The sequence below is a fragment of the Phragmites australis genome, chromosome 11, assembly GCF_958298935.1.
Source record: "Phragmites australis chromosome 11, lpPhrAust1.1, whole genome shotgun sequence".
NCBI lineage: Eukaryota > Viridiplantae > Streptophyta > Magnoliopsida > Poales > Poaceae > Phragmites > Phragmites australis.
This window is the reverse complement of record NC_084931.1, coordinates 34,326,177-34,337,923: the sequence shown is the minus strand read 5'-3', so window position 1 is coordinate 34,337,923 and position 11,747 is coordinate 34,326,177. Positions and strand designations below refer to the sequence as shown.

Sequence of the window (11,747 nt, the reverse complement as noted above, 5' to 3'; positions counted from 1 at the left end):
GGACATTAAATTATGAGATTGTGGAAATATTAGATACTGATGTTTGCACCAAATACATCGTCACGGCAAGAGAGGGCAGCAAGGTCTTTGATGTTGACTGCGATGATGAGGTGACCCTAGCAAATGTTAGATGCAGCTGCTTGAAATTCGAGTGCGAAGGAATACCCTGTTGCCATATCATGGTTGTGCTGATTAAACTTGGTGCTGTGACGATCCCACAGTGTTGTGTGCTAAACACATGGACAAGGAATGGCAAGTCAAGTAGCACTTTTGACACTCCTGATCATGTGACCTCAATGCAAAGAGCACGTGTGACTGAATTAGTAAACTTGGCAAAACAAGTTTTCGAAGAAGCATCAAGTTCAACTGAAGAATTTGTGAGATGGAAGGAAATTCTATTGAGCGAGCGCAATAACAAACGGAAAAGCAATGACATGGATGGAAAATGTAGTAGTACTCAAGAGGAAGGGAATAAATTGGAAGGAGAGGCAGAAGCAATAAATGTCTAAGATCCTGTGCTAGTGCAGAACAAAGGGGCACCAAAAAGAATGAAAAGCTTTGTAGACAAGAAGAGAATAAGGAGATGTTCTCAATGCAAGGGAACCGACCACGATAAAAGGAATTGCCAAAAAAAAGGTTAATGTTATGTAATATGTACTCCGTATTTTATAATAACTTTCATGCTACTTAATTCGGTACGTTCTGATTGTAGTTGTTTTTTTCAGCTTGGATGGCACTTCAAGTTTCAAAAGAATAACCAAGGACAATTCTTCTGTTGATGTGACCTGAAGATCTTGTTACGGTAGATGGTTGAATTTTGACAATTCCATATTTGAGTTGCTTCACTGCTTACTTAATTCTAACATTTATTACTTGCCTTAAACACTGGTGATAGTTGTCAGTACTTTTTTAAAGCTTGCTATTTGGTGGTCTAATAATTGATCAGCCAACTAGATCTCTATTCTATCTTCAGCTTGATGATCCTTACATGATTGAGCAAAATAGGTGCCAAGTTCATTTTCTTATCATTATGTTCTGCTCTAGTTATGCAGTATACCCTGAGTCTATATTTAGCAGTGCAGGTATTGACTGATTCAGTTTTGATAATTTTGCTGAACTAACTTGTATCACTTCTACTTATGACCAGGGTACAGCGACAACATAACCATATTCGGATGAACACCAGAAAAGTTACATTTGTGGGTGCAGTATAATCCATTATTTTTGTCGGATGTTATAGCTAGATGGCTTGCTTGGGCTGTTCTTGCAGTAATCAGAATCATGACTTGTATCATTACATGGGTGTTCTAGAGGAAGGTGTCCGGTGGCAATGTGGCATACTGTTGTAGGCTTTGATGGCATGATAGGTTAAGCACTTGAGTATGACTCCATTTTGCAAACTAATTGTGATTCTTACAAAGTTCTGTAACATAAGGGCTGCAATGAATATGGATTTTTCCCTGTGCTGTTGTTGCTGCAGCTTCCTTTTGAGATTGACGACCTGTGACCATTTTACAAACTGCTTGAGACAATAATTTAAGTGACCATCGTAGCATCTGATGAGAACACCGATCAGCTTTGATGGCCAGGGACGGGGATGATGTGTCCTCTGCTGAATCATAGGAAACTAACTCAGATCACAGTTTCTAACTATCATCAGCCTATCAGCTGGGAGTGGGAGCTAGGGACGAGTTCTCATTCGCACCTTGCTTGGTTACGTGTATTAGTGTGTACACACATGTGCTCTCGTTGTAGTTTGCACGGGGTGGCATGGGCAGAGATGGAAAGATCCCGAGACTGCCCGACAACAGGAGTGGGAAGAGGCCGTGATGGCTCACGAGGAGGTGGAGGACGCGCGGCGTCGCGTAGTTCTGATGGAACGGTTTCGCGCCTGCGGTTCCGTCGGAGAAGGGAGAAGCTGCCAGCGGAGAGCTATAACGTGTACAGATCCGTCGCTCTCTCTGATCCTGTTGTTGCTGCAGCTTCCTTTTGAGACTGACGACCTGTGACCATTTTACAAACTGCTTGAGACAATAATATTTGCTAGCTCATATTTTGCAAATCGATATATCGCTCCACATTGTTTTATCTACCAAAGCTAAAGAAGTTTTGGCAGACCAGAGTCCTGACACAGGCAGTGAAAGTTCAGCTCCTGGCACCCCTATCAATCAGGGGTTCTTTGGAGATGGTGCTTCCTATAGCACATCTGCCCTTCATATATTGACATAATTTTCCATATCATGAAAAAGAAGAGAACCAATCACTGACCAATGGTGGAAACCAGAATGGTGGAGTTGCATGTTCTGACAGAGTTGAGCCCCCCACACTTTCATCCAAGATACAGATAATTAACGAAACAGTTCATACACCTTAATCAACCATATACGAAGCAAGTATACAGATAATTAACGAAACAGTTCATACACCTTAATCGGCCAAGAGGGTAGCCATCAAACATAAGAATTTAAACTAAGAATCGGCCATGGCAAGTACATCATCTTTGATACTTTTAAGATCATTAAAGGGAGAAAATAACAGTTCCGCTGGCATCTTCTTTCTAAATGTCTCCATGTCCTCTTGCGAGAAGTCACATGTCAGTTTTGATCCATCCCAGAATTGCATATACTTTATTGTAAAAATTCCACAAGAGCACCTGCATTTACAATTTGAATCCATAAAATTTATATAAATGGTTGCACTTCTATGCCAACATCACAAATATCCGAAGGTACGTACGCATCAAGTTGACGTGGAATATTTTTTACGACAACCACATCCCAATTTAGTATATCATAGTTACTCCACCTCGACTCCAACTTGGGAGGGGAAGAACGAACTGCTTGCAAAATCGAATGAATGCCGCTTCGCTGCAAGACAGTTTCAATGATTAGTAAAATTTATAGCGAGAAGCTTGGCATATTGAAAAAGAATAGCAACAAAGAGCCCTGCAGCTCTGATTCCTAGCAACATATAGAAAATTTAATGGCCCAATCGATAGGACTGTGTAAGATTCAGAAGTGGGAATTTGGAACTGACATAACAAAATCATGCACATACCAAATCTTTTGATTCTTCTGCATAATTTATGCGTCTACTGTAAGGATCAAGAATTTGAAATTCTTTCTTAGACGAACAGAGAACACAAAGCCACCAGTGAGTGTTGGTGGTGTTTATGGGAATGAAGACCTACAAGAACATGTTTCACAGTTTTTGGAATCAAAATACACATAACAAATGGTAAACCATGATAGAGTATTACCATATCTGATCCAACAAAACTCTGGCAGAATGTACGAGTAAAATCAACCACTTTTTTACAAAACAAACCAGTTTTCATCCAATCTTTTCCAATACATCTTAGCCAATCAGAATGGTAAGCTGAAACTGCATGCTTCAGTTTCTTAGGTTCTTTTTCCCAAATAGAGTTAAATATACTTGCATATGAGGTTATTATCTGCACGGCAACCAAATAATATTATTTACCAACAACTGTAAGAACAATTAAGTTAAGTCAAAGAACATGACTTACTTCTGAATCCAACCATTTATCTGCTCCATTCTCTCTAACAGGTCTAATTAGGCATCTCAATAGACTGCATCTTAGATCTGATATACCTATACGTACTAAAACTTTGTCGGCACTTTGGGCAAGTTCCTTCTGAACAAATTTAATGGCAGCCAGTTCCAAGTCGCTTAAAGCCAGTCCTTGAGTTACCTCATCTGCATAATCGTTCAAGTTCAGCACTGAAAAACTAATATGTATGTTAAAAATTATATACTATTAACATCACGACGTACCAACATGATCGCCATCAGTTTTTGTTCCAAATATCCTATTCCGCTTTATGCCTTCATACGGGGACTTGCAAACTTTGCTTGGTTGCCTGTCTCTCCTTGTTTTCACCTTTTCAACAAGAGTAGGACTCGAAACTAAATCGATTTTCCTCTTTACTCCTCCAAATATGTTCGATTGATCACAGTTACTAGTTCCCGAAGAATAAGTCCTTTTATGATCAGTAGCCGGTTCCCTACAAGGTTTTTCAGGCTTCTCGTTGTTAACCCTACTATTTCCTCTCTCCCCCGTATCCTTATTCTTTTCACGATTTCTCCTGCCAGTTTCCTCACATGTTGTTGGCCTATTACTCCCATCAAGTAGCTTTACAATCCTCTACAATTACCAAAGTAATGTTCTAAAGAAGTCTACATTGGTTGCAAATTTACTTGCAAACTTTAAAACACAGAAATTGAGAGAGATTAACCTGCAAAATTGCATGCAGCTCCGGTAAACATCTTGTCCTGTCCTCTATCACTTGAATTCTTCCATCAATACTTGTGTACTTATGATGGGTATCTTGCTCTAATGCTGATAGCCTGCCTTTGATTGATTCCAGTGTGTCCTGAAATACATAGATACTTACATAATTATACATATCAAGTATCATAATGGGTATATATTATTGTGAAGTGCTCATTTCAACATAATCAAATTGGCACCTCTCTGAGGCATCCGTCACCCTTCTCATCATCATTCGAGCCATCCAAAATTTTTTCCTCCTTTTCACCCTAGAACAAGAAACAGAAGTTACTACAGATGTGAATAAAAAATAAATTTCTCTAGCCTATAAGCTGAATGCAATTAGTGTCCAGCAATTCACAGCACTTAAAGTTGTATTACATTGTCAGTGAAATCCACATTTTCAAAATAGTCACTATTCATTCCGTCAGAAGATCCCTCACCAATCTCCTCCTCCAAATGATCAGAATCAGTACGCGCTTCAGAATCATTGAGTTGCAACCTAATAACTACATGCAACATCACATTAATTAATTTGCAGTACTATCATACTTCAACACAATAGGAGAATAACACAAGTTGCGATGACCTTTTCAGCACCAAATTTCTTTATCCCTTCAAGATGTGCCCGCTTCACAACCTTGTTTCCACCCCAATTTTTAATCAGAGGATGCTCATGGCGTGCATAATCAAAGCAATCGCCAGACGCTTGAAAATGTTCAAAGAACCAAACCTGGCAACAGGGTAACAAAAAGGCTTTGATTTGAACCTATTGGATGCAACGACCAATAAATAGTTAAACTAATTCCAACAAAATACCACCTGCAGAAACGCCAAATTTCCAACAAGACCTGTTCTTTTGTTCTTCTTGAAAAATGCCAAGTGATCAATCAAATACTCTAATGTGAACTGCGCCCAATTGTAGCCTTTGATTTTTGAAATATCTGGTACAAGATCTACATACCTGCTGCTCACATATTCCTTTGAACTAGGTGCCAAAACTGTTCCTATCGTATACAGCACAAACATTCTAGCAAAGTGGTCATCAGCTGTGCCGCTCCCTATTCGTTCTTCCAAGTGTTTGAAAGTGATTGTTGTATCATCTCTCCCTTTATACAAATTAAACCATCTAGGATTGGCTTTCTTTGTACTAATTTCAATCTTATCTCCTACGTCAACTAGACCTAAGATGCAATACGCATCCCACGTAGAAATAGGAACAACATGGTCGTGTATTCTAAAGCTCCTATCTACTTCATTGTACTTTTCAGCAAGGTCCTCAAGGAGAATACGTTGAATAGGCATCGCAGGTATACTAAGCAAGCTTTCAAATCCTATTACTTTGACAACACCCTTCTGTTCCTCATTCAACTTGCTGCATAGTGCAGCAAATTTCACAGGCATACACACGGTTGGGGCCTGGTTACAAACAGATTCAGAAAAGTAAGAAATATCAAGTTAAAAAAATTCTCTCTCTATAAGACTTGCACACGACATAATTAACTCAACAACATACCATCTTTCAACAGCACAGCCCCACAGTTCATCAATTCTTCCGATGTTTGAATAATCTGAAATGAAGATAACACTTTAAGGTTGTGTGCAGCTTGTGTACTTCAAGTTTATTAAACAATACTTCCAGTCGACCGGTAAAGCGCAAACACACTCTGTGTTAACGATCTAAACGTTGTCAAAATTTGTACCCCGCAAGTAAAACAAAATACAACTAAACTAATGGAATCAGTAAACAGGTTGTTCTTGAATCCAAATGCGTGATTTTTGTAATTATGGTTTCATGGTGAACATAGATAACAAATGATACGCACTAGCAGTTTGCTACACTCCAGTTACATAGATTAGGGAAGTTGGGACTGCAGGAAGGACAGGCTGAAATTTCAGTTCCTGGGATAGCTGCCAAAACAATTCAATTATCTAGATATGCCCATTGGTATGTACGCAAATCAAAGGAGTTGTATTCTGAAATAATTAATATACAAGGGATCAAACATACGCAAACATCTGGGAAACATATGCATCTTCTATGCAGTGCACACAAAAAGCACTTCACATAACAGCTATCTTCATCTCACTCTTTCTTACCCTCTCAAAACAAAAAAGAAAAAAAAAAGCCAACCCACAAATAACAATGCCTGTACATTTTCATTTATATCAAACCACACAAATCAAGCAGCAGTACTGCAAATATGCGTTCTACCATTGCCTACGGTACCAATCAGTCACGCCCCAACCAATTCTTGATCTTTCCATGCAAATTTACTGAATTTTGACCCGATTAGACCATTAGAGATCCCACCAGAAATGACAAACCATGCATTACAGTCAGGGTTACAAAATAAACATGCCAAGATTATATATAGCAGCTGCTAACAACTGTGAACCCGGATATATTCCTGACTCATAAGCCCAGATGGATCATCAATTTCCATCTCTTGCTAAAGCTCCTTCCCAGAAGCAGTTAACCAAACCACAATGTAAAAGACATGGTAGGTAAAATCATTTTGCATGGATCACAGCAGCAGGATGGATCCTGTTCTACACCCGAACGTAATTGTAATACAAATTCAGTGACTTGAAGCTAATGCCACCATAAACACAATACAATCCATATATCCATCGTTCCCAAAATTTCAGTCAAAAGGGTTCGTCTTTATTCTTCTGCACAAGTTATACTTGTATTCTGCAAACGCCAAATCCCAAACACGACCAGAAAAAGCAACAACTTGACATAACCAGAGAGCCGTTGCGGGGCTAAGAAGCTGCACAGAACCACTGGATTGAATCAGGAAACAGGGCAATGGGAGTACCTCGGATTCTTGGAAGGAGGCAAAACCAGAGGAGGAGGGTCCTCAGACCTCAATCTGCACTAATTTAGGCCGCCGCCCTCCTTCTCCACCGCTGGCACCGCCCTGCCTCCCTTCGCGCATGGCGGATGTAGTGCCGCCACCACCCACCTTCCCCAACACCAGGACCGCCCTCCCTCCCTTCGCGCACCGCGGATACAGTGCCGCCGCCGCCCTCCTTCCCCAACACCAGGACCGCCCTCCCTCCCTTCGTGCACAGCGGATGCAGTGCTGCCGCCCTCCTTCCCTTCGGATGATGCTGTGGTTTGCGGAACGCACTGCAGCATATCTCCATCCGTGATTTGTGGTACGGGCACGAAAATATCGGAAGACGCTCGTGGAGATCGCCAGGGAAAGGAATCAGAGAGCGCTCGGGGAGAAAAGAAAGGCGACCAGCCTTTGGTAACCGGTAGTCGCCGGTAAATAGATTAATCTATTTTTTATTTACTTTCTTCCTTCTATTAATCAACGCTCCAGATTTTGTTTTACCTCTTACCTCCTAAGAGGTTAAAGGGGTACCGTAAACCGCCCCTTATTTTTAGGAGGAAGAAAAGACTTCATCGATTAAAAAATGAAGTGAATCGGTTACTCCCGGTTACCGATCCCGAAATCATGCGTTCCTTCGATCTCTTCCTTCCAATCTTGCCGATTCCCTGCTGATCTCCATCGCTCCCTCTTTCCCTCTTGTCGACGATTCGCTTCCAATCTTGTCGATTCCCTGCCAATCTCACCGAATGCAACAACCCGTAGATCTTCCGCTTGGTTCGGTGGATGCCCGTTCCACAAATCACGAGATATGGAGAATTCATCTGGCGTGGTTCCGCAAATCACGGTATCCTCCATGCGCGAAGGGAAGGAGGGTGGCAGTGGAGCGGTGGTTCTGCACGTCCTCTGGACAACGCTTTACCGGAGAAGGCATCAACGGCAGCGAGAGGAGGAGAGGATAGCGGCAGCGGTATGGTGAAGCGCTCTCCTATCCTCGCGTGACGTTCACTTGGTCAACTCTAGGCGGAGCAACGGTGGCAAAAGGGGAAGGAGGATGCCGCGCCACGAGAGGCAAACGACGCATTCATGAGCTCATCGTCGACGTGGTGGGCCGGTGGCTGCTTGCTGAGCGTGAAGCTGCAGAGCGAAGTCGGAGGAAAGGATCGCTGCTCCTGCGTCCAGTGCCCCCCAACGTACCCTCCCCCACTGACTGGTTCCTCTGCCTGTCGTCATCACCATCGACTTCCTCTGGTCTCTTACTACATCGGAGCTACAGGTGCACAGGTATGCGTTTTCCCTGTATGTCAAAATGAATCCGTGATTTCTGATGCATATAAACTGAAATGTGTACAATCTGTCACTTACATGACTATCTGGTAATTAGTTTGAGATGTTACTTGGAAAATTTGGCAAACGATGAGTGTGATTATCGCATAAGCTTTGTACTTTTTAAATTGCAGGATTTTGGCATGGCCCCTCAATTGTTTTTGGCCTACATCATGTATGATTGTTCAGTTTCCATGTTCCCTGTGTTGCCGATCAATTCCTTTTTCCATTCGATCGCTATTTTCATTAGACTATGCATTTAATAAATCTGATTGCCATTTTGCTGATTTCATGATGTGGAGATGTTGCGGTAAGTGTTCTCTTTATCCTTAAGGTGCTGATATCTGTCAGAGGAGAAATAACCGAGAAGATTGCGTAGGTGCTCATTTAGTTACTTTACTCTGAAGTCATGTTTTTGGATTGGATTTTCATTGCCCAGGCCCAACGTGGCACACTAAAGTCAGCACCACCGAACAGTTCAGCTTTGTGGGCTACTGTGATGTTTTTCATTTGGTAGAATTTATAGGTATTGGAGTGTAGCAGTTAGCTGGGATTATTTTGTGGCATTTTGTTTTGTCTTGGTTCTTGTTATGCATCTGGTTGCTAACCTGGCTTCTTTAGAATCTGATAATCAATAGAACACATTTTTTTTTTTTTGGCAAATCAGCAGTCATTTTTGGTAGTGCTGCCCATAACACATGACTAATCTGGTTTCATAATTCATAAGCTATAGTTCATGATTCATCTGATCTCTTGCCAAAATTTAGTAATTCTGGATTTTCTCCTTCTTTGGAATGCAGCGCAATGTCCTACTGTCACAACAGTACTATAAAAACTGAAATGTATTAGAGAATCACACAATTGGATTGAAGCGCTACCTGTTTATTGGTTCCATTAGTTGCATTTTCTTTTACTTACAGAGTATAAATTATGACAATATTTAGATTGTTAATGTAGAGTGTGTTTGCACTTTACCAGTTGTCGGAGGATGAACTTCACAAGCGGGAATCTGGAGGGACCCCTTTGAGATTCAGTCGGGGAATGATTCTGAATCTACCTCGTACGTGAAATAAATGGGAGTAAATGAGATGCATGTGGGACGGATGATCGATGCAGGAGGAAATAAGTGCTCTGGGGATTTTAGACAGGTTCGGACCGCACGGAGTGTAATACCCTACTCCTGTGTGTATGCTATAAATGCTCAGGGAATGCCTCTCTGAGGATCTCTTGTGTTACAAGGATGTTTGTCTAAGTCTAGAACTTTGTTAGCTTATCTCGATCTTGAAGAAGTTGTTGTCTTCTGCGTGTCTGTCCTGATCTCGATCTATTGATCTATCAGACTCTCTCCCCTCTCCGGGGAGCCCGCCCCCCTTTTGTATCCCGTCGGGGCGGTTAGCGTGCCCAGAAAGGATGGCGCGAGTTCCAAGGTACCATAAATGGAAAGCAACCATCATGGGCTGCAGTTCGATATAACGAGGGGTTGAAAACGTACCCCGTCCGGTCCTGTCGTCATCATCCCGCTTTTTAGCAGGCGCTACGGGGAGGGCCCACCGAGAAGCCACCGAGCAACCCGGCGTGCCTGTTCGGTCAGAGCGAGCTTGACACAGCAGAGCAGCAGGCGATATGCCTCGAGCCCTGCGATGTTATCCCGAGGCGCGCCGGATGACACGCGATGGGACCCGCCGTATTATATGTCCCCACGCCTCCCTGCCAGGGGGTGGCAAGGGCTGACAGCAGGCGTGGGGAGAGTAGTTGGAAGTGACAGGCCACGCGCCCTCTTAAATGCAGCATCGGGCTTCTCACCAATTGACACATCACCGCTGAGCCCTTGTGGGGACCACCGGCGAAGGACTTCTCAGGTCCTCTGGGAACTGTGAGTGCTCGGGGACTACTGTTCATGGCCCCGAGCGTCCTCTCCCGGAACTGTGTCTTTTCTTGGTCCTCGGGGAACTCGGGTGCTCGGGGACCACTGTTCATGACCCCGAGCGCCCTCTCCTGGAACTGTGTCTGCTCAGGTCATCAGGGAACTTGGGTGCTCGGGGACCACTGTTCATGGCCCCGAGCACCCTCTCCCGGAACTTGGTCTTCTTGGGTCATCGGGGAACTCGGGTGCTCGGGGACCACTATTCATGGGCCTGAGCACCCTCTCCCGGAACTGTGACTACTCGGGTCATCGGGGAACTCGGGTACTCGGGGACCACTGTTTATGGCTCCGAGCACCCTCTCCTGAAACTTGGTCTTCTCGGACCTCGGGGAGATAATCCTCGAGGGAGGGCGCCACGTGGCACTCTGCTGTTCTGGCCTCGGGACTCAAGGACCCCCGATTCCCATGTCATCGACATTGGTGAACTGAAAGTATTGTTTAATAAACATAAAGTACACAAGCTGCACACAACCTAAAGTGTTATCTTCATTGCAGATTATTCAAACATCCGAAGACTTGGTGAAATGTGAGGATGTGTTGTTGAAAGATGGTACTTTCTTGAGTTCATTATGTCGTGTGCAAGCCTTATAGAGAGAGAATTTTTTAAAATTGACATGCCTTCCTTTTCTGAATATGTTTGTAACTAGACCCCAAACATGTGTTTGTCTCAGAAATTTGCTGCACTATACAGCAAGTTGAATGAGTAATAGAAGCGTGTTGTCAAAGAAATAGGATTTGAAAGCTTGCTTAGTATACCTGCGATGCCTATTCAACGTATTCTCCTTGAGGATCTTGCTGAAAAGTATAATGAAGTAGATATGAGCTTTACAATACACAGCCATGTGGTTCCTATTTCTACGTGGGATGTGTATTGCATCTTAGGTCTAGTTGACGGAGGAGATAAGATTGAAATTAGTACAAAGAAAGCAGATCCTAAATGGTTTAATTTGTATAAAGGGAAAGATGATACATCAATCACTTTCAAATACTTGGAAGAACGAATAACGAGTGGCGCAGCTGATGACCACTTTGCTAGAATGTTTGTGATGTATACGATAGGAACAATTTTGGTCCCGATTTCAAAGGAATATGTGAGCAGCAGGTATGTAGACTTTGCAGCAAATATTTCAAAAATCGAAGGCTATAATTGGGCGCGGTTCACATTAGACTATTTGATGGAACACTTAGCACTATTCAAGAAGAACAAAATAATAGGTCTTGTTGGAAATTTTGCTTCTCTGCAGGTGATATTTGTTGAAATAGCTTAACTATTTAATGATCATTGCATCCAATAGGTAAAAACCAAAGCTTTTATTTTCCTATTGCCAGGTTTGGTTCTTTGAACATTTTAAAGCGG

The 11,747-nt window shown here is 42.6% G+C and overlaps 1 protein-coding gene across 3 annotated transcripts; it reads right to left on the bottom strand.

Annotated features, from left to right (window-relative positions):
- Positions 1-2,327: 2,327 nt before the first annotated feature.
- LOC133883896 (uncharacterized) lies at positions 2,328-5,458 on the bottom strand. Of its 3 annotated transcripts, none has more exons than XM_062323291.1 (10): positions 5,117-5,458; positions 4,738-5,027; positions 4,495-4,563; positions 4,260-4,397; positions 3,799-4,168; positions 3,530-3,720; positions 3,260-3,454; positions 3,058-3,186; positions 2,737-2,867; positions 2,328-2,653 (listed from the first exon to the last, which is right to left on the bottom strand). In XM_062323291.1, the coding sequence occupies exons 2-10, from the start codon at positions 4,783-4,785 to the stop codon at positions 2,470-2,472; spliced, it is 1,455 nt and encodes a 484-aa protein (XP_062179275.1). In that variant the 5' UTR covers positions 4,786-5,027; positions 5,117-5,458; the 3' UTR covers positions 2,328-2,469. The 3 variants fall into 3 exon arrangements, with proteins under 3 accessions (XP_062179275.1, XP_062179274.1, XP_062179276.1); XM_062323290.1 differs by having other exon boundaries at positions 4,676-5,027; positions 5,117-5,457; XM_062323292.1 differs by lacking the exon at positions 3,260-3,454 and having other exon boundaries at positions 4,676-5,027; positions 5,117-5,456.
- Positions 5,459-11,747: the final 6,289 nt, after the last annotated feature.

What these genes read in the sequence shown, in the direction of transcription:
- LOC133883896 (XM_062323290.1), bottom strand. Translation starts at nt 4,816, where the DNA reads ATGTTGCATGTAGTTATTAGGTTGCAACTCAATGATTCTGAAGCGCGT. An exon ending in GTGACGGATGCCTCAGAGAG is followed by an intron (nt 4,398 to 4,494) that starts GTGCCAATTTGA and finishes TATGTATTTCAG; the next exon opens with GACACACTGGAATCAATCAA. An exon ending in AACTGATGGCGATCATGTTG is followed by an intron (nt 3,721 to 3,798) that starts GTACGTCGTGAT and finishes ACGATTATGCAG; the next exon opens with ATGAGGTAACTCAAGGACTG.